This window comes from Chiloscyllium plagiosum, chromosome 3, assembly GCF_004010195.1.
Source record: "Chiloscyllium plagiosum isolate BGI_BamShark_2017 chromosome 3, ASM401019v2, whole genome shotgun sequence".
In the NCBI taxonomy this organism is placed as follows: Eukaryota; Metazoa; Chordata; class Chondrichthyes; order Orectolobiformes; family Hemiscylliidae; genus Chiloscyllium; species Chiloscyllium plagiosum.
In genome coordinates this window covers 10,055,584-10,080,236 of record NC_057712.1, presented here as the reverse complement: position 1 = coordinate 10,080,236, position 24,653 = coordinate 10,055,584, and the positions used below count along the sequence as shown (strand labels likewise).

The 24,653-nt window shown below is 43.1% G+C and overlaps 1 protein-coding gene across 8 annotated transcripts in view; it reads right to left on the bottom strand.

The window, feature by feature from the left end:
* The window catches only part of LOC122540743 (kelch-like protein 29), a 389,851-nt gene that overhangs the window by 222,060 nt on the left and 143,138 nt on the right, over positions 1–24,653 (bottom strand). For 7 of the 8 annotated variants that reach the window (XM_043676929.1, XM_043676918.1, XM_043676909.1 and 4 more), the window contains one exon: positions 12,173–12,486. In XM_043676929.1, the coding sequence (XP_043532864.1) occupies positions 12,173–12,445 (273 nt within the window). In that variant the 5' untranslated portion in view covers positions 12,446–12,486. Of the gene's footprint in view, positions 1–12,172; positions 12,487–24,653 lie in introns of those variants that run through there. The other variant, XM_043676958.1, reaches the window with a different exon arrangement.

The window sequence follows — 24,653 nt, the reverse complement described above, 5'->3', positions numbered from 1 at the left end:
CTTTCCTACAGTATGGAGACCAGAGTTGAACACAGTAGTCCAAATGTGACCTCACCAATGTCCTGTACAGCTGCAACATGACCTCCCAACTGCTATACTGAATGCACTGACCAATGAAGGCATGCATGCCAAACACCTTCTTCACCACCCTGTCTACCTGGAACTTTACTTTCAAGGAGTTGTACACCTGTACCTCTGGGTCTCTTAGTTCAGCAACACTCCTTAGGACCCTACCCTTCACTGTATAACTGCAGTCCTGAATTGCCTTACCAAAATGCAACACCGTACATTTATCTAAATTAAACTCCATCTGCCACACCTTGGCACATTGAGATAACCTTTTTTCATTGTTTACCCCACCACCAATTTTGCATCTGAAAAACTCACTAATCATACCTCCTATACTCACATTCAAATCATTTACATAAGTGACGGAAAGCAGTGGACCAGCACCAATCCTTGTGGCACACTGCTCATTAATCCATAAGAATTCATAGAGAGACAGTATAAGTAAAGTGAAATGAATTGTTTGTGAATGTGCTATGGAAGCCTCTCTCTCTTCACCACAGAGAAAATCTATAACACACATACACGCGCACACACACACACGTTATCTACGAAAACCCTTTGATAAATTGAGACAAAGAAATTACACAGGATTGGGAGTGCATTTTCTTTAAAATATATGTAATTGAATATGATACTTTAAGGTGAATTTAAACATTTTATATAAACTGACATGAGAATAATCACATTATAATTATAGAGTCATGAACCATAGAAATAGCCCCTTTGGTCCATCAAGCCTATGCTGACAAACAAATACCAAACTACACTAATTCCATTTGCTTGCCAAAGCTTACTATGGCCTGTAAGTACTCATCCTCATATTGAAATATAATGATGGTATCTGCCTCCACTACCCTCTCAGTGTGATATTTCTATGATAGAGATTACATTTTTATCATGTAATTTATAATCAATTTTTCCAATAACTACAGTCACAGATACTTAAGTTCTGGTTCTGCCAGGACCTCCCTCACCCCGGACCTCATCACAGCCTTGATAGAAACGTGGGCAAAATCGATGAATTCCAGAGGTGAGACGAGAGTGACTGCCCCTGACATCAAGGTTACATTTGACAGTGCCCTAACAAAACCAGAGTCGATGGGAATCATGGAGAACGCGCTCCACTGGTTAGAGTCACAGCTGGCACAAAGAAAGATGGTTGTGGCTGTTGGTCAGCTATCTCAGCTTCAGGACACCTCTGCAGGAGTCCCTCAGGGTAGTGTCCTAGGCCAAACTATCTTCAGCTGCCTCATCAATGACCTTTGCTCCATTGTAAGGACTGATGTGGGGATGTTTGCCAATGATTACACAATGTTCAGCACTACTCGTGATTAATCAAATGATGAAGCAGTCCATGTCCAAATGCAGCAAGATCTGGCCAATTTCCAGATCTGGGCTGGCCAAGTAGCAAGTAAGATTTGCACCATACAAATGCTAGGCACTGACCATTTCTAACATGACAGAACCTCAACAATCACCCCTTAATGATCTGCTGAATCCCCCACTATCAACCTCTTGGGGTTCTCATTAATCAGAAACTGAACTGGACTGGCCGCATAAATACTGTGGCTACAAGAACAGGTCAGAGGTTAGGAAAACTCCAATGAGTATCAGAACCATCTTCATCAGTTAAAGAGTCACTGGGCTCAAAATGAGATTAGATTCCCCACAGTATGGAAACAGGTCCTTTGGCCCAACCAGTCCACACCGACCCTCTGAAGAATAACCCACCCAGACCTATTCCCCCTGACTAATGCACCTAACTCTGGGCAATTTAGTATGACCAATTCACCTAACCTGCACATCTTTGGACTGTGGGAGGAAACCGGAGCACCTGGAGGAAACCCACACAGACACTGGGAGAATGTGCAAACTCCACACAGACAGTTGCCCGGGGCTGGAAACAAACCTGGGTCCCTGGTGCTGTGAGGCAGCAGTGCTAACCGCTGAGCCACCATGCCATTAACTCTACTTTCTCCCCACAGATGTTGCTTGTCCTGCTGAGTTTCTCCAGCAGTTTCTGCTTTTATTTTAGATCGCCAAAATTCACAGTTCTTTGTGTTATTGTGTGAGTGACTCATCTCCTGACTCTCCAAAGTCTGACCACCATCTACAAAGCACAACTCAGAAATGTGAGAGAGTGCTCCCCACTTGCCCAAATGAGTGCAACTCCAACAACTTTCAAGAGTCGAACACTAGCTCGGACAAAGCCACCTACTCAATTGGCACCACATCACAAACATTCACTTCCTTCACCATCAATGCCCAGTAGTGGCAGTAATAAAACAAAGATCAAAGTTCTGACGAACAGTCACCGGACTTGAAGTGTTAATTCTGCTCTCACCACACAGACGCTGTAAGACATGCTGTGCTTCTCCAGCAATTTCAGTTTTAGTAGCCCTGTGTGCCGTTTACAAAATGCACTGCATAAATTCACGGAGGCTCCTTAGACAGCACCTTCCAAACACATCAATACTACCTTGTAGAGGGACAAGGGAGGCAGAAACATGGGAATAACAGCAACAGCAAGTTCCCCTCCAATTCACTCACCATCCTGTCTTGGAAATATATCTCCATTCCTTCACTGTTGTTGGATTAAAATCCTGGCACTCCCTCCCTAATTTAGGGCAGCACAGTGACTCACCAGTTAGCACTGCTGCCTCACAGAACCAGGGTCGTAGGTTCAATTCCAGCCTCAGGTGACTGTCTGTGTGGAGTTTGCAATTTCTCCCCGTGGCTGCGTGGGTTTCCTCGCTATGGTTGCCCATAGTGTTAGGTGCATTAGTCAGAGGGAAATGGGTCTGGGTGGGTTACTCTTTGGAGAGTCGGTGTGGACTGGTTGGGTTGAAGGGCCTGTTTCCACACTGTAGGAAATCTAATCATGAGCAAGGTCTGCATGTGGGTAGCACAGTCGCTCAGCGGTTAGCACTGCTGCCTCACAGCGCCAGGGACCTGGATTCAACTCCTGCCTCAGGCAACTCTCTGTGTGGAGTTTGCACATTCTCCCTGTGTCTGTGTGGGTTTCCTCCGGGTGCTCCGGTTTCCTCCCACAGTCCAAAGTTGTGCAGATTATGGGCAATTTAGCCTTGGCCAATTCACCTAGAGTTAGGTGCATTAGTCAGAGGGGTAAATGGGGGTGGGGGTGGGTCTGGGTCTGGGTGGATTGCTCTTTGGAGGGTTGGCGTGGACTTGTTGGGCTGAAGGGCCTGTTTCCACACTGTGGGGAATCTAATCTAATCTAATATCTAAACCGACTGCAGTGGTTTAAAAAGGCAACTCACCACCATCTTCCCGAGCGCTAGTAAAGCTAGTCATAAGGGATAGCCTAGCCAGCGAAACCAGGTCCTCAGAATGAGATGAAATATAATTTAAAATATTCATAAGCAATTATAAATAATTTATATAGTTTCATTTTATACCCCCACAACTCCACATCCAGATAACAATATCTTAACATTTTTAAATTAGGATTCTAACTGCTGATATTAGCAAACCTAAAGCAAAATTGGTTTCTATTAGAGCATGTGTGTAGATATTTTCTGTCTTGCGATAACTTTGATAGCTTGTGAACTCCAGGTTGGGTGGTCTTTGGTTGGGCGGGGGAGGGGGGTGGGGAGGAATGGAGCGTGATTTCATTACAGACTACAGCTATACAATCTAAATCTGGCAAAGCTGATTAAATTCCTTCAATGATCTGAAATTTCTCTTAACTGAGATTTTAAGCTGACAATACATTTGACTGGGCACATTCGCTTTGCCAGGAAATATAGGGAACCATTAACACTAACACACACACACATTTACATTCATCAGAAGACTGCACGGGCTTTGCTGAACTAATTTTCAATCCTCAAAAAGTTACGAAGAGCCTTAAAAACAGGCTCTCCCTGACTGATTGATTTATTGTCATGTGAACTTGAGTACAGTGAAAAGCTTTGTTGACCAGCAGTACAGGTAGATCATAGTAGGCAAGGATGTACAGATCAGAGATTGTAAAGTGTTAGACGGAGGCATACAGGTTACATTTCACAGGGCGTGTGCTCAGTGTGATTAACATTAGCAAGGTCAGTATTATTTGACACAATTCAGGCTCAAATTTTTAAAATTTGGTCACATGTTTTAAAATAAACATACAAGATAATAATTGAATACAGGGTCATTTCAAACACTTAGCATATCAGCTTAAGTATGCCCCAGTTATGTGAAACATAGATTAGATTCAGTTTGAAGTCACATCTAATCTTCCCAACAATGAACCCTAACTCCAAATGAAGACAAGAACTTCTTCAGCATCAGATTATCTATTCATGCTGACTGTTTGACATTTTTGAAATAAAATTCATAACCATGCAATATTCAAGTTACAATCACAAAATATAGAAATGTGACTTGGCTATGCAATATTGTGCAATGTAGCTGCATTTCAAATGCTTTTCCTTGCCCTTTTGAAACTTAGCTTGCAATTAATACTGGGAAATGTTTCACAAATTATTCCTTTGGTGAATAGGGAGTTTGGTGAAATTGCATTTAGGTACCCCGACATACTCTCTCTCTCCTCTTACCCACTTCACAAGTATGCCCACAAACAAGGAAATAAAATTAAATTGTGTATGCTCATGTTAATAACAGAGCTCTCCTGCTCCTTGGGTGCTGCCTGGCCTGCTGTGCTTTTCCAGCGGCGCGTTTTCGGCTCTGATCTCCAGCATCTGCAGTCCTCACTTTCTCCTTTAAGATACGGTGGCACAGTGGTGGGCGGCACGGTGGCACAGTGGTTAGCACTGCTGCCTCACAGCGCCAGAGACCTGGGTTCAATTCCCGCCTCAGGCGACTGACTGTGTGGAGTTTGCACGTTCTCCCAGTGTCTGCGTGGGTTTCCTCCAGGTGCTCCGGTTTCCTCCCACAATCCAAAAGATGTGCAGGTCAGGTGAATTGGCCATGATAAGTTACCCGTAGTGTTAGGTAAGGGGTAAATGTAGGGGTATGGGTGGGTTGTGCTTCGGCGGGTCGGTGTGGACTTGTTGGGTCGAAGGGCCTGTTTCCACACTGTAATCTAATCTAATCTAATCATAACAGAGTCTACTGATCCATTATTTTATTAAGTTGGTGAAAACAATAAGTAATGTGTGAAAAATAATGATTAAATAAGAAAAATGATGCATTTTGACTGTCCACCGATGGTGGTTTGGAGGGAGGGATTGTGAGAAGTATGGTACTCTACAAGTCTGAAGAATGTCAGATTTAAGGATGATCAGTTTTCAATTCCAATGAAGCTGCAGTTGAGATCCACCTACATTAAAATGTACTACACTGTACGGCAAAAAGGTGAGGTGCCAGGATAGGTGAATGGAGAGCCAAGAGACACCAGAAGGCAATTTCCAACAATCAATGGACTCAGGAGTCATGACATGTCAGAGATCCAAGATAGAAAGAGAAGGCATCACAAGGAATAAAAAAAACTGAAAGCAAAGAGAGAGGAAAAACAGGAGTGAGACAAAGATGTGACATTGGACGTCACTGAGTTTATTGTTCTGTAATCTAAGGGATGGTTAACTTCTTTCTCTGAAACATCTGCTCCTCCCAAATGGCTGACTATGCGATTCAATGGAGATGCTAAGTAACCAAATTAAAATATATGCTTTTTAAATTACATGCCAACCACCTAGAGGTTTATTGCAACTATATTTGAGCCAAGCTACAATTCATATCGAAAGGGAAAATATTAAAAACAGTTTGCTAGCAATTACTCTTTCAGCATAGCAACACCCAGTCAGAATTTACATTAAAATACTATAAATAAATGCCTAAACATAATCTGGTCTCAAAATTTTCTATTGGTGAGAAGTATTCATTTCTTTTTAATACTGGCAAGTGCCAGTTTTGTCAGAGGAGATGTCTATGTTTTGTCTCCCTCTCAAACATATTTATATTTAAAACCCAATCACTTCCCAAGGAGGCTCTGTTCAGTTCAGTGTCACAGTGTGTCTTTGATGCATACCTTCTTCCCTGGTATTTGAGGGCCAACAGATATAATTCCTTCTTTACTATGTTGAGTCCCAGATCTTGTGTGTTTCACCCATGGGAGAAAATTCTGACAGAGAAATAAGCTGCTGAAAAAGATACTGCAATATCTTAGAAACACAAACCGAAGTGGTCTTATGAAATTTTTGTAAGTAAGAAACAAAATCAGATTGTGGGAATATGTAACAACTGACCCGAACAAGGATAACTTTTGATAATTTCCACCCATGCCCCTACTCTGTGACTGTCCATATCTTATTCTGCAGTCTTTTTGTACAAAATAGAGATAACTTAGTTTTGTTGGGAAAGTCCCATTAATGCTGTATAAACATAATTACATATTTTATGCTTCTACATTCATGCACAAACCTTTGACAGTGCATCCACACAAATTTTTACCCGATATGAAGACTGCCAAAAATAATTCTTTCGTTATTGACTCAGTGAAGGATATGTTCAGAGCAGTGACAGCCTCAAGACCCGATAACCAGCAACATAATGGTACAAAACATTACCTTATCAGATGCAGAGGTAGATTCGGTCACATTTTTGAATAATTCACTTATACTTGGTACATGTTTCAAAGGGAGTAGTAGACTGGTGGTAGCATTTATACCTTTGAGTTAAAAGGTTAAGTGTTCACTTTGTTTAAGTGCTTCAAGGCCTATCAAAATGGATATTTACATAGCTCCCTTCTCCTGCAATGGCCCACAGCCAATCAAAAGCAAGAAACCAATGGTTTGTTGATTTTATTCACCCCCAGTGATATTTCTTCTGAAATTCTTCAGTTCTGGACTCAAAATGTTGACTCTGCTTTCTCTCCATAGATGCTGCCAGACCTGTAGGGGTTCTCCAGAAATTTCAGTTTTTAGTTTGGATTTCCAGCATCCATGCTTTCTTTTCCTTGACCAACCTCCCAGTCTGCGGAATGAGGAAGCAGCTTTGGAACTTCAATGGAATAAAATGTGGGTAGCTTCGACAATGGATGACATGTAAAGTCTGACAGATAACAACCCAGACAATAGAGGCAACAGCATTCAATCTTCTCTCTTTTCATGAGTTTCCCAGAGAAACTGCACAAACATCGGACTGTTACATAACGAACACATTTGTTTGAAGTACAAAGTGTTGTGCTTTATGTTGCATTGTTATCGTTCTACTTCTGTGAAGCATTTTATTTTTGAGAAAATCTGTACAGGAAAACATTGTAGCATTAATGTTGTCCTGTCTGCTAAATTGTCAAGAGGTGGAGGGGGCTTTCTCTGCATTACCAGTAAGAAATTTATGATTATGGTCAATTGCTAGAACTGGACTATGCCAAGGCGAAAGTGAGGACTGAAGAAGCTGGAGATGAGAGTCAAGGTTAGAGAGTCCTGCTAATGGCTTTTGCCCGAAACATCGATTTTCCTGCTCCTCGGATGCTGCCTGACCTGCTGTGCTTTTCCAGCACCACTCTAATCTGGACTATGCCAAGTCAGTATAATATAGCAAATATTAGTGAGGGTAATTTTCAGCTAACCCAACTGGATAGAAGCTAACAGAGAATTAGACAGGGTGTAAACTTTCCATCGATAGAGTTTAGCAAGATGAGGGGGGAGCTTATTAAAGCTGACAGAATACCGAGAGGCCTGGATAGAGTGGACATGGAGAAAATGTGTCCTCTAAAGGAGAGACTAGCATCCAAGGGGACAGCCTCAGAGTGAAGGGACAACCCTTTAGAACTGAGATGAGGAAGAATTTCTTCAGCCAGAGGTTGGTGAATCTGTGGAACTCATTGCCATAGAAAGCTGTGGAGGCCAGCTTATTGAATGTATTTAAGACATAGATAGATAGATTCTTGATTAGTAAGGGGACCAAGGATTACAGGGGGTAGACGGGAGAATGGGGTTGAGAAACACATCAACCAAGATCCAATGGTGGAGCAGGCTTGATGGGCCAAATGGCTTTATGGTCTTAGGATTCTCTCTTGTTACTCTTCAGGTAAGTAGGTTAAGTTGACTGCCAGGGATTGTCACAAGCTTTGCAATCAAGCCATTCACATTAGAAAAAAAGATACAAATTTGACTTAGAATATTCAACAAGTCCAGCCCAACGTTTTAATTTATAAAGTACTTGCATTTTTCCAGTAAAGCAGCTGGATGTTCCTGAAATAATTCCCTGGTTTCTCATTCAAGTTTGGAAGGCCAGTTGACATACTGATCACTGTGTTAAGAACTTCCTGACATCGGGGTGGTGAAGGCAAGCATTGGTAATAATTAGAATTCTATTAAATTCAGGACAATAAGGATATTTGCCGCATTAGTTAATAAAGTGATTTCCTATTAATATAAGAATATGCTTGCCAAGCTGAGTTTGCATTGTCATGCTTAGCTGAAAACAATACTTCACAATATTTGGTTAGAAACAATAAGACAATGTTAAATGTTATACAATTACACCATAATACTATAAATAATAAATCAGAACTAAATGCATAAAACCCATTAATCTAAATTACCTTCATATTTCAAATCAATAGCATTTTTAAACTTTGTTTTACAGTAAGCTGAAGGATTTTCTTCAGTAATTATCTCCTTTTCCTTAAACTAAATGTTTATGTCATTGTTTCTCATTAATCCAGTTGAATCATTTGATCCAATTTATTCTCTCAAATTTCAAAATAATACCAGTAGGATGCACAAGAATCTCAGACTAGATGATATGTTGAAGAACCTGGAATGAGAATGAGATTCTGACCCATTGGTGACAACTCCACCAACTGAACTGTCACTGACAATCGCTAAGAAAAGGCTTACATGTTTAATAGAAGGGGCAGTATGGTGGCTCAGCGGTTAGCACTGCTGCCTCACTGTGCTGGGGACCCAGGTTCAATTCCAGCCTTGGTGATCATGAGGGACTTGGATAGGGTAAATAGACAAGGTCTTTTCTCTGGGATAGCAGAGCCCAGAATTAGAGGGCATAGATTTAGGGTGAGAGGAAAAAGATTTAAAAAGGACCCAAGGGGCAACTTTTTCATACAAAGGGTGGTATGTGTATGGAATGAGCTGCCAGAGGAAGTGATGGAGGCTGGTACAATTACAACATTTAAAAGGCTACTGGATGCGTATATGAATAGAAAGAGTTTAGAGGGATATAAGACAAGTGCTGGCAAATGGGACTAGATTAATTTAGGATATCTGGTCGGCATGAACGAATTGGACATGCTGTACATCTCTATGACTGTCTGTGTGGAGTTTACACATTTTCCCCGTGTCTGCGTGAGTTTCCTCCGGGTGCTCCAGTTTCCTCCCATAGTCCAAAGACGTGCAGGTTAGGTGGACTTGCCATGCTAAATTGCCCATCGCGTCCAGTGATGTGTAAGTTAGCCGGGTTAGCCACAGGAAATGTGGGGTTACAGGGATAGATTAGGGGAGTGCTGGGTCTGAGTGGAATGCTCTTTGGAATCTCAGTGTGGACCCGATGGACCAAATGACCTGCTTCCACACTGTAGGGATTCTATGATTCTATGTAGTGCCTCAATTGCAACTCTCTGCTTCCTCGCCCTCACCTCACCATTCACCACTCAGCCCAAATCAATGAAACAAAGAATTGGTAATACCTGAACCTTGCCAATAGTATTATTCATGTTGACAGATTAAATACAAACATTATATTCAGCTCGCAAACAACCTCATTAATGAGTGGATTCAAATGCATACGGACAGGTCAGTGACAAAACTGATATTCAAGTTAACTTAATTGTTTACCTGTAAAAGCATTCGGAGGTACACCTCAGTCTCAGTGCCACAATTGCCCAGAACTAAAATAATTGCCCAGAAATAAAATAATTAAGCAGCAAAGGGATCAATTCCATCACCATCTTTCGCTCGTACAGAAATAGAAAATCCATTTCATTGTTCTGCAGAATTCACAGCTTGTAGAAAATACCATTTAGCCTTCATTGCCATTTCCTGAACTGCATTTTCATTTCACAGCAACACCAGGCAGTCCATTCCTCAATTTGCTCTTTATTTATCAGACTTGGCTTTTACAGGTTTGGTCCCACATTGCTACTTCATACATGTGTGGTGGACTGAGATTTCTACTTGGCTAGTTGTCTCACCCCACCCCTTGTCGAAAATAAAATATCGCTGGAACAGACAAATGTGTATGTCTCATCATCAATCAGCTTCTGATGGCTGGAGGCTCAGAAAATGTGTGGAGGTGAAGAAGGACTGGAGCCAAAAAGTGTGGGGCTGGAAAAGCACAGCCTGTCAAGCAGCTGCCGAGGAGCAGGAGAGTTGATGTTTTGGGCATAAGCTCTTCACCAGAAATGAGGGGTGGCCTAAGGGGGCTGAGAGGTAAACGGGAGGGGGTTGGGGCGAGGGGGGAAGGTAGCTAGGAATATGATAGGTAGATGAAGGTGGGGATGATGGTGATAGGTCAAAGCGAGGCTGGAGCAGATAGGTGGGAAGGAAGATGGACAGTCCACCCCACTCCACTCCACTCCACCCCACCCCACTCCACTCCACCCCGCTCCACCCCACTCCACCCCACTCCACTCCACTCCACCCCACCCCACTCCACTCCACCCCGCTCCACCCCACTCCACCCCACTCCACTCCACTCCACCCCACCCCACTCCACTCCACCCCGCTCCACCCCACTCCACCCCACTCCACTCCACTCCACCCCACCCCACTCCACTCCACCCCGCTCCACCCCACTCCACCCCACTCCACTCCACTCCACCCCACCCCACTCCACTCCACCCCGCTCCACCCCACTCCACCCCACTCCACTCCACTCCACCCCACCCCACTCCACCCCACATTCTTGATGAAGAGCTTATGCTCGTAATGTCTATTCTCCTGCTCCTCGGATGCTGCCTGTCCTGCTGTGCTTTTCCAGCACCACACCTTTTGACTCTGACTCTCCAGCATCATCAGTCCTCACTTTCTCCCAGGATGAAGGATTGGGCAAGATTTTGAAAAGGCCAGCATGTACTTTCAAAATTAAAACTGCTCTTAAATCAGAACCAGCTATTAGAAGGCATGAATCAAAATGGAACCAGTAAAAAGAGTCTTAAACATCTCAGACAATTCCATAAATAATATTATAACCAAACCAGGGTGTAGACAACAAGAGACCTAGAAATACAGTAAGCATGACCATGTAAAGGACATATGGATACCCAGTTAATCACTGGCAACACCCAACTATCTCCAGGTGTTGAATGAGCTTTCATCTGGCCAACAACGTTTCATTCTTGCTTGCTGTCTTTCGTGTCTAATTTGTATATTTCAGACAGACTAAATGCTCAAATCTAAATCCATTTCCCTTTGCATGAGATGAGCTGAGGTGACACACGTACATGGTCAACTTTAGTTAAATTTGATATTGAAGTTTGTTTGAAATTTGACGGAGTGTAAAATTTGCATATCGCCTCTATGTCAGCAATCCTCCCCGCCATGGAGAGCTTTACGCCACATCAAAATATTGGAATTTTGGGGTCAGCGTATTTTAACTGTAATTCCCATGGTTGTCAAAAATCCATGTTGATTTTACTGCAAATATCATAGTGCAGTGGTAGTGTCCTTATCTCTGGAACACTGCTCCAGAGGTGCTTAACAATATTGTTGAACAGGTTGATTAGAAAAATGGTTTAACTCAAAAAAACAGTTCTAGTTATTTGCAGACAATGATATTACTCTGCATGCAAATACTGAACACATTTCTCAGGCTTTCCTTTTTATTACTGAGATCTACTCAAAGAATCGATAACCCATTTACATTAAATAAAACTCCCATTAAAATGGTGGATAGAATAAACGTAACATGAATATATAAAGCAATCTGCACTGAGTTTTTACAAGTGTGGTTAACTGAATAAGAGTATAAAGGACAAGTTAAGCGGAAATGTATGTAAATGTTCCACATGGTGATTAAAACAGAAATTTCCTTAGACTCCTGTACAAGAATGTAAAAGCTGGGTTAGTACGAGCAGAAATCCGCATAAACAGTTGGTGCCCAAGCTTTGCTAAGTACATTATGAAAACACAAACCGGGTGTATAATACAGGGTAATACTATCTAACATTTCCCACCTTAGAAGCTGTGGTTGTGGAAGGAACAGAACTGGTCATTAAACTTGTCATCATCTCATTGCTTGCTGTGGTGCAAACAGGTGTGACTGGAGTTAAGAGACGGGAAGGAACAATTGGCAGTGGCAGAAGACCAGGTCTGTTAGTGATGTTGCTACTGTTGGCAATGCCACTGCTGCAGTTGGCATTATTTACATTGCTACAGCTGGTGCTTCGTTCCCGCCAGTCCCACCCGATGCGATAATCTCTCTCATACCGGCTGTGATGCCGTGACATCTCCAAAGCACTCTCCTCTCTTCAACGGAAGTTAACCGGATCTGAAATTTAAAGATTTAAAATTAATAAGATGGCAGCATATTTAACACCAAAAAGCTTTTGTTTGTGAGTTATTTTGTAGAATTTACAGCTCGCCGATGTAAAGTAATGAAGCTAGGACAATTGAGACAAATTACATTTGTTGCTAACTCATCACACACAGAGAACCATTCTAATTCAATAACTGTTTATTTCAATTTATGCCATTGTGCTACAGGATGGTTTTAATGTGACACAACGGTGTAGGTGATGCAAATGAACAAATTTCCATCTTGCTGAGTAAATGAAAAAGAAACAGAGCAGGTTTCTTGAATAATTCAACGTAAAGTTGCATACTATGAATATATTAAAAAACTAAGTTGTTTATTTCAGTAATAATTTTGTTTTGATAGATGGCTTTTATTAACCCTTAAAACAAAAATCATGTTGTGCAAGTCCGAAAAACCTGTTTCACATTATTCAAACATTGGAGATAAAAGACTTCAAGAAAGCTTTATTTACACAAGCTTTCTGATGAGTATTTGCATAGCTAAGCACTTTATATTCCCCATCATTTGGCGGGGAAGAAGATTTTGACTGTGAATAAAGTTCCTATTCCTCCTCCAGAGGAACGCATGGGATGAGTAGCAACTTGTCTTTGCACAAATGTCCCATTTGAGGATTCATTCCAAGGATGACATCACAACGTGTTTTTAATTCCCTTTCCCTTTTTTTTGCATTTTCCATATAAAGTGGAAAGAATGCGCTGAAGTGTGGAGCTGCTCCTAAACTTTGGTGCTCATTACAAACCGCTTTCCAGGAGATGTAAGCGAGCAACCAACATGGTGGGGCAGCCCCATGGCTTAGCAGTTAGCACTACTGCCTCACAACACAAGGAACCTAGGGTTGATTCCACCCTCAGGCAACTGTGTGGAGTCTGCATGTTCTCCCTTTGTCTGCATGGATTTCCACCCACAGTCTAAACATATTCAAGTTAGATGGACTGGCCATGCTAAATTGTCCAGGGATGGGTCTAGGAGGGTTGTTCTTCAAAGGGGCAGTATGGGTTGAATGGCCTGCTCCCACACGGTAGGGATTCTATTCTAAGTTGATAAACTGTGGAGCTGGAAAGGCACAGCAGGTGAGGCAGCATCAGAGGAGCAGGAAAGTTGACACTTAAGGGTTTTGACCCTTCACCAGGACTCTATTCTATTCTATGATTGCACATGTAATTTTTTCTATCCATTGAAAAAAAAAAGGAACTTGTGCCAGATTTGCAGAGCAGTTGCAGGAACCCAATTCCTGAAGGAATTTCCGATCCCCACCCCTTCCCGAGTTATGAATGAATGAATGAATAATTTATTGTCATGTCCCACTTGCAATATGATTTTCACAATCAAATGGCCCAATTAGCCAGGAGGTACTGAAGGAGGCAGATGTAGCCTGCCTGACATGCAGGTGGTAGCCATATTGGGGAGTGGCACAGTCTTGCCGATTTCAGCAGACAGCTCCCTCAGAGGGTTGGAGGTCAAATGACAGTGGCCTCACACCACTCTGGTTTTCACTTAGTTTTTTGTTCTTTTTCTTTCTTTTTTCCCCATACCACCGACTAATAGCGGCAATGCTTATTTTTTTCCCCAGCACCCATGTCATGTGCGTGCAGGTGTTGGACACGTGAAAAAAACAACAGGTGCATAAATCTTTATTCAGTTTCCACCGCCAGGAAGAAAGGAAACACCCGAGTGGCCAGTGACAAGCAGTGCCCTTCACATCAAAGGGCAAGGCCGCGTGATCACACAGTGAAGGGGAGGGCAGGGATTAAATCAAATAGAGTTGGAGGGGGAAATAATAACTCTACTCCCTCGAGTGCCCACCTTTCCCTGAAAATCTCGAGGGTGTTGGTGGACACTGCGTGCTCCTTTTCCAGAGACACCCGGGCTCTAACGTAACCGCGGAGGAGGGGCAGGCAGTTGGTGGTTTTCACTTAGTTTATTGATTGGAACCAGGTGGATCTTGTTGACTATGAGATCCTTGATTGGAGCTGTTAACCTGGGTCAAACAGGAAAGCCCTGGCTGACCAAACAAACAGGGGATAATTTCACATTGGCCCCAAGGTCCCGTACTTCCTGCGGGAGCCTGTGCCCCACAACCTGAGCCACCTCCGGAACTTTAGTTTTGTCCCCTTCAGGGATGTATCATGATGGGCCTGTACAGACTGCTGCTGCACACCGTCCACCTCTTCTCCCTCATCCACCGTCCAGACACGCCTTGGCGTGCCCATTTGCCACCGGGCGTTGGGGATCCCCAGTGGAGGGCTCTCTACGCGGGAGTCCTCCCCCTTTCTCTCGGGGATCTGGGGTGGAGGGTGCTGCACGCAGCAGTCCCCTGCAACCGCAGGTTGCGGTGGTTCACGGACTCCCAGCCCAACTGCTTGTTCTGTGGCGCTGTGGATCCCGTGGACCACGTGTATATTGGGTGTGGGTGTTTGCACTCCATTTTTAGTTTTCTGGAAAACCTCCTCCTCTGCTTTTGGTTGCACTTCAGTCCCACGCTCCTGATCTTTGGGCACCCCATGGGGTGGGGGAAGGGTAGGTCAGAGGATCTCCTCGTGGGTCTGCTCCTGGGCCTGGCCAAACTGGTCATGAACAGGTCCAGGCAGCGGGCCGCAGAGGGGGTCGTCAGGGCCGATTACCTGCCCCTCTTCCACGGCTACGTCCAAGCCTGGGTGTCACTGGAGAAGGAGCACATGGTGTCCACCAACACCCTCGAGCTGTTCAAGGAGGGGTGGGCCCCGCAGGGAGTGCAGTGTATTATTTTCCCCTCCAACTCTATCTTGATTTACTCCCTTCCCTCCCCTTCATTGTTTGATCGCACAGCACTGCACTTTGATATGAAGGTCATTGCTTGTCACTGGTCACCTTGGTGTTTCCTCTCTTCTTGGTGGTGGAAATTGAATGAAGATTTGTACATATGTTGTTTTTCACTGTGTCCCTCAAAATAGAAGCAGGGAATCTCAAATCTTCTCAGTTGAGGGACTGATTCCGAGCTGGCTGGTCATGGCCAGTGCACTGTGCACGAGTAAATAAAAGGTCGTGTTCTGAGGCACGGTCACCGGACCCAAAACGTTCACCTTGACTTCTCTTCACAGACACTGCCAGACCCACTGAGCTTTTCCAGCAACTTCTGTTTTTGTTTCTGATTTACAGCATCCGCAGTTTTCTCGGTTTATAAAATAAAGCGTGACTTGGTGATGGGATATCGGCCTCTGTGCAATTATTTCTCTTAATTACCTCCCCACAAACTGAGATACCCTGCATTTAGGAACTCAATATCTGGGGATACAAATGCAATTGTGTCGAGTAAGCAGCATAAATACAGTTTGACACAATACCATGCCTGAAGATTCACAAGTGATCTAATCTACCTATCCTATGTCTCCAAAAGAAGTCTAAACTTTTATCTTTGCTTTAGTTACTTCAAAAAACTGTTTCTTAAGGAAATGCAAATGGATGCTATGCTTCTAAATAAAATAGATGCATATTCAGTACAGCACAGGAACAGGCCCTTCGGCCCACATGTTCAGCTCAGTGCACAAATCATGTTCAACTACTGACATGTTGGTGCACAGTGCAATGTGGGGTTTCTGTAATTTATCCATCTACATTTCATATTTATGTATAAACTGGCCCCTGACATGACATCCTCAACAACCAGGAGTGATAGCGAGATAACTTTGGAATTACCAACAAATAAACTGAACAAACATGGAAGAATCTGTTACCCTGAAGGTTTGTGGTGAGGGTGAGAGAGAGAGAGAAACCAGTCGATTATGAATCATCTTGTTCAAACTCAACAACATCCCCCAATCCTCAGTTTATTGCTGGGTCTTCTGGCTTTATCCAAGGTGCTAGCAGACAAGTGATTTACTGTGCGATTAATCACATTTTATATTTCATTTTTCACTGCTACTGGGAGCTGTCACAACTTTACTGTCATGATTTATAGTTTCACGAAATATATTTAGTAAACATCACCGTCAAATTTTGCATCAGTAAAACAGTTGAATCCTGCCTCTTCAATGGATAGCATTGTCAGCAACAGCAAGAGATTGAGCACCATCATAATATGCTCTTCACTGTAATAAATTACCTTTCTACCCGGCTCAAAGGGATAACAGTCCTCTTCATTGTTATTCCTTGGCGTCTGGGAGCAGTGAATTAAGTTATCGTGAGCACAGAAATATTGTATCACACATAGCAACAGGACTACAGCAGGACCTCATTTAAAATGGTAACCCACCTTACATACAGTCCAGTAGCACTTTCTTTGTTTGCTGGTGAGAAATTGCTGAAGATAAATAGACACTAAGAGCCAAATCAAATTTGGTTCCTAACATACAGCATCCTTAACCATTGCAAAGCCTTAATTCATTACCAATAGCAATAAACTATCCTTGAAAGATAAAACACATGCAACTACAGTCATTGGCCAGACCCACACAGTAAGAAGCAACAAAAAAAATCTAGTCTCAAAATTTTTTAAATTTTTAAAATCAAGATTAAAATATAGAAAAATGCAACAGGCAGGAAACTGTAGCGAAACTGTAAATGACCTACAGCTAGCTCTTCCTTCATTCTATGAATCTGGGAGAAAAACAAATTTGATTATAAAGCTGGCAATGCTTTCCACTTTAAATTTTCAGTTAACATTTGGAGTTTGAGAAAGTAAAGATGACAAATTGTCAAGTTGGAGATTCAGTACTGAGGGAAGGAGGACGTTGTTCCAATACAAGAAACAAAGTAAATGAGCTTGTAACACTGATTGAAATTGACAGGTATGGCACTGTGAGTGTCAAAGAGACTTGGCTGTAAGGGGATCAGGGCTGGGGATTAAATATCCGAGGTTACACATCCAATTGAAAGGATAGGCAGAGGTGCGGACAGGGGGAGGTAAGAAATGAAATTAAATTGACAACAATAAGTGATGTAGAGTCAGGTATAGAATCCATGTGGGTAGAGTTGAGGAACTGCAAAGAAAAAAACGACCCTGATGGCCTAGCAGTAGGCAGGATGTGGGGAAGAAAGTAAATCAGGAGATAGCAAAGACATTTAAGAAAGGCATTATTACAATAATCACGTGGAACTTCAATATGCAGGTGAATTGGGAAAATCAGTGGATCCCAAGAAAAGGAATTAGTGGAATATCTATGAGATTTTATTTTGGAACAGCTAGTGGAAGAGTCCACTAAGGAACAGGCAATTCTGGATTTTGGTGATGTGTAATGAGGCAGGTTTGGTCAGGAAGCCCTAGAGACAGTGACAACAATTTGATCGAATTCACCCGGCAGCTTGAGAGGAGAAGCTGGATTCAGAAGTAACGGTATTACAATTGAGTAAAGGTAATGACAAAGACATGAGGGAAGAGCTGGCCAGCATTAAATGGAAGGGGACCCCAGCAGGGAGATGGGGGAGAAACAACGATAGGAGTTTCTCAGGGTAATTCAGGAGGCACAGCAGAAATTCATCCCAAGGAAGAAGAAACATACTCAGGGAAGGATGAGGCAACCATGGCTGACAAGGGAAGTCAGAGACAGCATGAAAGCAAAAATAAAATCAAAAAGAATACAATGTGGTGAAGATTAGTGAGAAGCCAAAGGATTAGCAAGCCCTTAAAATTTAGCAGATGCTAACTGAAAAAAACAAGGGAGCAGAAGATGAAAAATGAGGGTAAGCTAGCTGGTAATACAAAAGAAGATTGGTCAAGTTTTTGTTTTGGATATCTAAAAGGTAAGGGAGAGACAAGAGTGAACACTGGACCACTGGAAAATGAGATTGGAGAAATAGTAATAGGGAACAAAGAAATGGCAGAGGAACTGAAGAGGTACTTTGCACCAGGTTTCACAGTGGAAGATGTCAGCAGCCTGACAGAACCTCAACAGAGTTGGCGGGGGGGGGGGGGGGGGGGGGGTGCAGAGGGGAGTGTAGTGTAGTGGCCATCACTGAGGAGAAGGTGCGGGGAAGCTGAGAGATCTGAAGGTCGATAAATTACCTGTACCAAAAGGACTACACACTATCTGGATTCTCAAGGAGATAGCTGAGGAGATTGTAGAGGCATTGGGTGATCTTTCAGGTATCACTGGAGTCAGGGAGGGTCCCAAAGTACAAGTACAAGAAGATGGTTACCATAACACTCCCTGTTTCAGAAGGGTGGTGGCAGAAGGCAGGAAGCTACAGGCCTGTTAGCTTGACCGCAATCATTGTAGAGTCTATTATTATGGATGAGATTGCGGAGTACTTGGAAGTGCTTGGTAAAATAGGACTGAGTTAGCACAGCTTTATCTGGGAGAGGCCATGTCTGACAAACCTGTTAGGAATCATTGAGGAGGTAATGAGTGAGTTAAACAAAGGAGAGCCAGTGGACATGATCTATTTGGATTTCCAGAAGGCCTTGAGAACTGGAATGAGGAGGAATTTCTTCAGCTAGAGGGTGGTGACTCTGTGGAACTCATTGACAAGGTGCCACACAGGAGGCTGCTAAACAAGATGGTAATCCAAGATTTTAGGGGGCAAGGTACTGGCATGAATAGAGGATTGGCTGACTGGAAGAAGGCAGAGAGTGAGGATAAAGGAGTCTTTTTCAGGTTGGCAGCCGGTGACTAGTGGAGTTCCGCAGGGGTCAGTGTTGGGATCACAATTGTTCCCATTATACATTAACAATCCAGATGAAGGAACTGAGGGCATTGTTACTAAGTTTATAGACAACACAAAGATAGGTGGAGGAACAAGTAGCATTGAGGGAGTGCAGAGGCTGCGGAAGGACTTGGAGAGTGGGCAAAGTGGCAGATGGAATACGATGTGGGAAAGAGTGTGAGGTGGTGCACTTTGTACCGATGAATAGAGGCATAGACTATTTCCTAAAGAGGGAAAGGCTTCAGAAATCTAAAGCAGAAAGAGGGACGTGGGAGTCCTAGTTCAGGATTCTCTTAAGATTAACATGCAGGTTCAGTTGGCAGTTAGGAAGGCAAATGCAACGTTCACATTCTTTTCGAGAGAGCTAGAATAAAAGGGGAGGGATCTACTGATGAGGCTGTATAAAGCATTTGGAATATCAATGAGCAGTTTAAGGCACCAACTCTAAGGAAGGATACGATGGTCTTAGAGATGCTCCAGAGGAGGTTTACAAGAATAATCCTGGGGATGGAAGGGCTTGTCATATGAGGAGCAGGTGAAGACTCTGGGTCTGTTTAGAAGGATTAGAGGAGATCTGACTGAAAGTCACAGAATATTGAGAGGCCTGGATACAGTGGGCATGGAGATTTCCACTGGTCGAACAGACGAGGACCTGAGGGCACAGCCTCAGAGTTAAAAAGCATCTCTTGAGAACTAGGATGAGGAGGAATTTCTTCAGCCAGAGGGTGGTGACTCTGTGGAACTCATTGCCACAGAGGACTGCCGTGGCCAAGTCATTGAGGGTATGCAAGACAGAGACAGATAGGATCTTGATGAGTAAGGAGATCAAGGGTTATGGGAAGAAGGCAGGAGAATGGGATTGAGAAACATATGAGCTGAAAATGTGTTGCTGGAAAAGCGCAGCAGGTCAGGCAGCATCCAAGGAACAGGAGAATCGACGTTTCGGGCAAAAGCCCTTCTTCAGGAATCCTGAAGAAGGGCTTATGCCCGAAACGTCGATTCTCCTGCTCCTTGGATGCTGCCTGACCTGCTGCGCTTTTCCAGCAACACATTTTCAGCTCTGATCTCCAGTATCTGCAGCCCTCACTTTCTCCTTGAGAAACATATGAGCCATGATTGAATTGCGAAGCAGAACTGATGGGCTGAATGGTCATTCAGCTCCAATATCTTGTGGCCTTATCATGCAATCACTTCTGTCAATCATTCCATTGTATTCTGGGATGAGAGTTTTTTAAATATTATTCTGCACCATCAAAAAAAATAGAGAATTAGATTCTCCCATCCTACTTAATGGCCATAAGCAATTTTTGCACACTGAAAAAGCAATGAAAAACCTATCACTCAAACCCTTCAGCTTACTATTTAAGGTCAGGATGTTAGTCATAGGATTTTTCTGCATTTGCAATCCATTTGTAAGCCTGTTTTCTGGAGCATACTTATCATCAATATATTGAGGATTGAGACATCAGTACAGTACAAAATAAAATAAGGTTAGTAGATATGAATTATTCAGTTTTGATTTTACTAGAAATTTTACAGCATATTGAATACAGCTCAAAATTCCTCTGCAATTTTCAGAGCTGAGATTTAGTTTAAAATTGAGTCAATTTGGGTGCCAGAATTGGGGCCCCATTGATACTCCTTATGGCATTTCAAAATCTGTGCTCAGTGCGAAAACTGGAGGAAAGCTTCAAGCACTCCCATGCTATTGCACTACGACAATAATGTAACGTAGAACTGTACAGCACACAAATGGATCCTTTGGCCCATGATGTTGTGCTGACCATGACTCCAAATTAAACTAATCCCTTCTGCCTGCCCTTGGCACATATCCCTCCACTCCTTGCATATTCATGTGCTTATCTAACAGTCCCTTAAACACCCCTATCATGTCTGCCTCCACCACCCCTGGCAGTATGTTCCAGGCTCCTATCATTCTCTGAATAAAGAAATTTTCCCTCACATCTCCTTTGAACTTTCCCCTTCTCAACTTAAATGCATGCCTCCTAGTTTTAGACATTTCAACTCTGGGAAAAGATTCTGACCATCAACCCTATCTCTGCATCTCTTCTATTCAGTCTCCCCTCAGCCTCCACTGGTCCAGAGAATACAATCCGAGGTTTTCTAGCCTCTCCTTATAGCTCATCCTCTCTAATCCAGGCAGCATCCTGGTAACGGTCTTCTGCACCCTGTCCAAAGTCTCCACATCCTTCCTATAACGTGACGACCAGAATTGACCACGATACTATTAAGTGTGACTAACCAAACTCTTACAAAGTTGTAATATGACATCCTGCCTGTTGGGCTCAATTCCCCGACCAATACAGGCAAGCATGTTATATGCCTTATTTACCAACCTATCTACTTACAAGGCCACTTTCAGAGAGACATGGACTTAAATCTCAAGATCCCTCTGTTAAAGTAATCTCTTCAAACATTATCCTGCTCTCAATTGTCAAGCTATGGCTAGTTCAACTGAGAGTTTACATTTAACTTTCACACAATAACTACCACAATTTTTTTATTCTGTTACTTTATGCGGGCATCGCTGGCAAGGGCCTGCATTTGCTACACATCAGGAGTAACCCTTGAGCTGAATGCCTCGCTATGCCATTTCACAGGCAGCCATCTTGGAGGAGGTCTGGAGTCACATGCAGGGAAGACCAAGTCACAGCTTTAATGACGGTCATAACATTTGGAGAAATAATTAGGAAGGTTAATGGAACTCTATCCTTTATGATGAGAGGAATTGAACATCAAAATAAGAACACTACACCTCAATCACACAAAGCACTGGTGAGAAATCTTCTTGAATTCTGTGTGTGGTTTTGGTCTCCTATTCGAACGTGGAAATACATTAGAGGCAGTTCAAAATAAATTTCCGAAATTGATACCAGAACACATGAGTTGTCATATGAGGGTAGTTTGGACTGGCTAGGCCCGCTTCCACTGAAGGTTAGAATAATGAGGATGAAGACCTTGAATGTACTTGACAAGCCAGACACAAAGCATGGTTCATCTTGTGGGTGAGTCCAGCACTGTTTTCAAAATTAGTGTTACCTTTCAGGACAGGTAGGAGGAGAAAGGTTTCTTGCAGAAGGCTGTGTGACACTGAAATGCTCTGACCCAGAAGGTGGTGGCAGCTGTGTTGTTGAATAGTTTTAAGATGGAGATAGTCTGATTTTTATTGGGCAAGGCTTATGTGAGAATGTAGACTTCAAAACACAAACAGATCAGCCATGATCTTATTGAATAGCAGAGTAAGCTTCAGGTGCCAAATCGCCTACTTTTGTTCTCAGTTCATAACCTTTCTACTGTGTTATACTGTGTACAGCTATAACGTAACTTATTTATTTCTTCATTTCTCTTTTCTGTTAACTAAGGGTTACACAAAGGTACACTGTTCTTAAGATAGCGCCGCGTGTTGGTGACATTGTAAAACTGTAACTAATCTGTAACTGGACCTAAGTACCATTGTACAGTTGGTTCTGATAGTTCCATTCTCGTGCGATCTTGTGTTATAAGAAAATCATACATAGCTGCACCATCTAAACTAATGAATTCAGAATCGCATTATAGCTAACACAAGTAAGGAAAGTTCACCTTCTATAAATAACGATCTAAATTATTCAATCGTCAATTCGCGTTGAAGGAAGACGCTTAACAGTGGAACCAACTGTACCCTAAGGTAGCGTTGTAAGTGGAGACTTATAAACTTATCATTGTATTCATTTGAGTACGTGACAATAAAGCTAATTCAATTCAATTTCTGGCACAAAAATATTAATTTTACAAAAATGGCACCTCATTCCTTTTATTAGTACTAGAGATATAAAGTATATATTTTCTTAGTTTTTCTCTTTGCCTCATATTTCTGCCCTACTCTCATAGTTGTTTTCCGATCCTTAAACTTCTTTCTGTCTATGAATTAAATTATATTTTGTGGTTTGGACTTTGTACCACAATGTTTTTTGTATAAATGATTGTAGAGTGATGTGATTGCTTATTCTGATGACAGGCGACCTATATCTTCAAACTGGAAATCAGATGCACAATGACAGTAAGTCTATGCTGGAAAACTGGTGAAAATTCCAAGGCTGCTGTCACTGTGGTGAGTGAGAGAGTAAGGAAAATCTGGAACACTCAGAACTGTGACAATGCTCACACTTTTTGTACTTTGTAGCAGGGACATAAAACTATAATACGTTCACAAACTGTTTCAACTGAAAAAGTTCTTTGGCACAGAAAGACAAGAAGATACCTTCTTCTGCTATCACAGGATAGCAACCCAATTAACGCTTTCACTGTCAATGTTTGACAGCTAAACTTCAACTTCTTCATGCACGCAGATGGGTTTCTTTATTCAATATATCACAAGTGGTGCCTGGCTGTTTTTATCTGGTAAATCTAAAGCAAATTAGCAAGAGAACTAAGGAAAAGACATGAAAAACCAACACTATGGAATGATTCAGCACAGATTCTGCGTTAAATTTGAGCGATTTAACAGCTTTAAAAATAGGTTGAAAACATACCTACAAAAATCTAAATTTAAAGATCGCCAGCTTCTTCTATTTCAGGAGCCTCTCTCTGCTGCTCCAGTCAGCTGATCCAGACAGCTGCTAAGCCTTGCAGAAGTGTGTCTAATTTATGAGAGTGCAGTAGTGGCTCAGCTCCAGGGAAGTCAGACTTGCTCAAACACTGGTATACACTGTGTCATCATCAAGTGAAGCCACTGGTAGTTTGGTAGCTGAATTGCTATGGATCTGAGGACACTTGGTGGTTAGCATTCAACACGAGCATTGCATGGAAATTGCTTGAGCCCAACTGTGTTATAGGTTAGACTTTGAAATGGCTGTGGAGTAGAGAAGATGGCAGAGGAGTAGGGAGGACGGTAGAGGAGTAGGGAAGATTGCGGAGGACCATGGAGGATGGCGGAGGAGTAGGGAGGACAGTGGAGGGGTAGCGAGGATGGCGGAGGAGTAGGGAGGACGGCTGAGGAGTCGGGAAATGGTGCAGGAGTAGTGAAATGGTGGAGGAGTAGGGAGGATGGCGGAGGAGTAGGGAGGACGGCGGAGGAGTAGGGAGGACGGTGGAGGAGTAGGGAGGACGGTGGAGGAGTATGGAGGACGGCGGAGTAGGGAGGACGGCGGAGGAGTACAAAGGACGGTGGAGGAGTAGAGAGGACAGTGGAGTAGGGAGGACGGTGGAGGAGTATGGAGGACGGTGGAGGGGTAGGGAGAACGGCGGAGGAGTATGGAGGATAGTGGAGGAGTAGGGAGGATGGTGGAGAGTAGGGGCGGACGGCGGAGGAGCAGGGAGGATGGTGCAGGAGGGTAGGGAGGACGGCAGAGGAGTAGAGAGGATGGCGGAGGAGTAGGGAGTACGGTGCAGGAGTAGGGAGGATGGCGGAGGAGTAGGGAAATGGTGGAGGAGTAGGGAGGATGTCGGAGGAGTAGGGAAATGGTGGAGGAGGAGGGAGGATGGCGGAGGAGTAGGAAGGA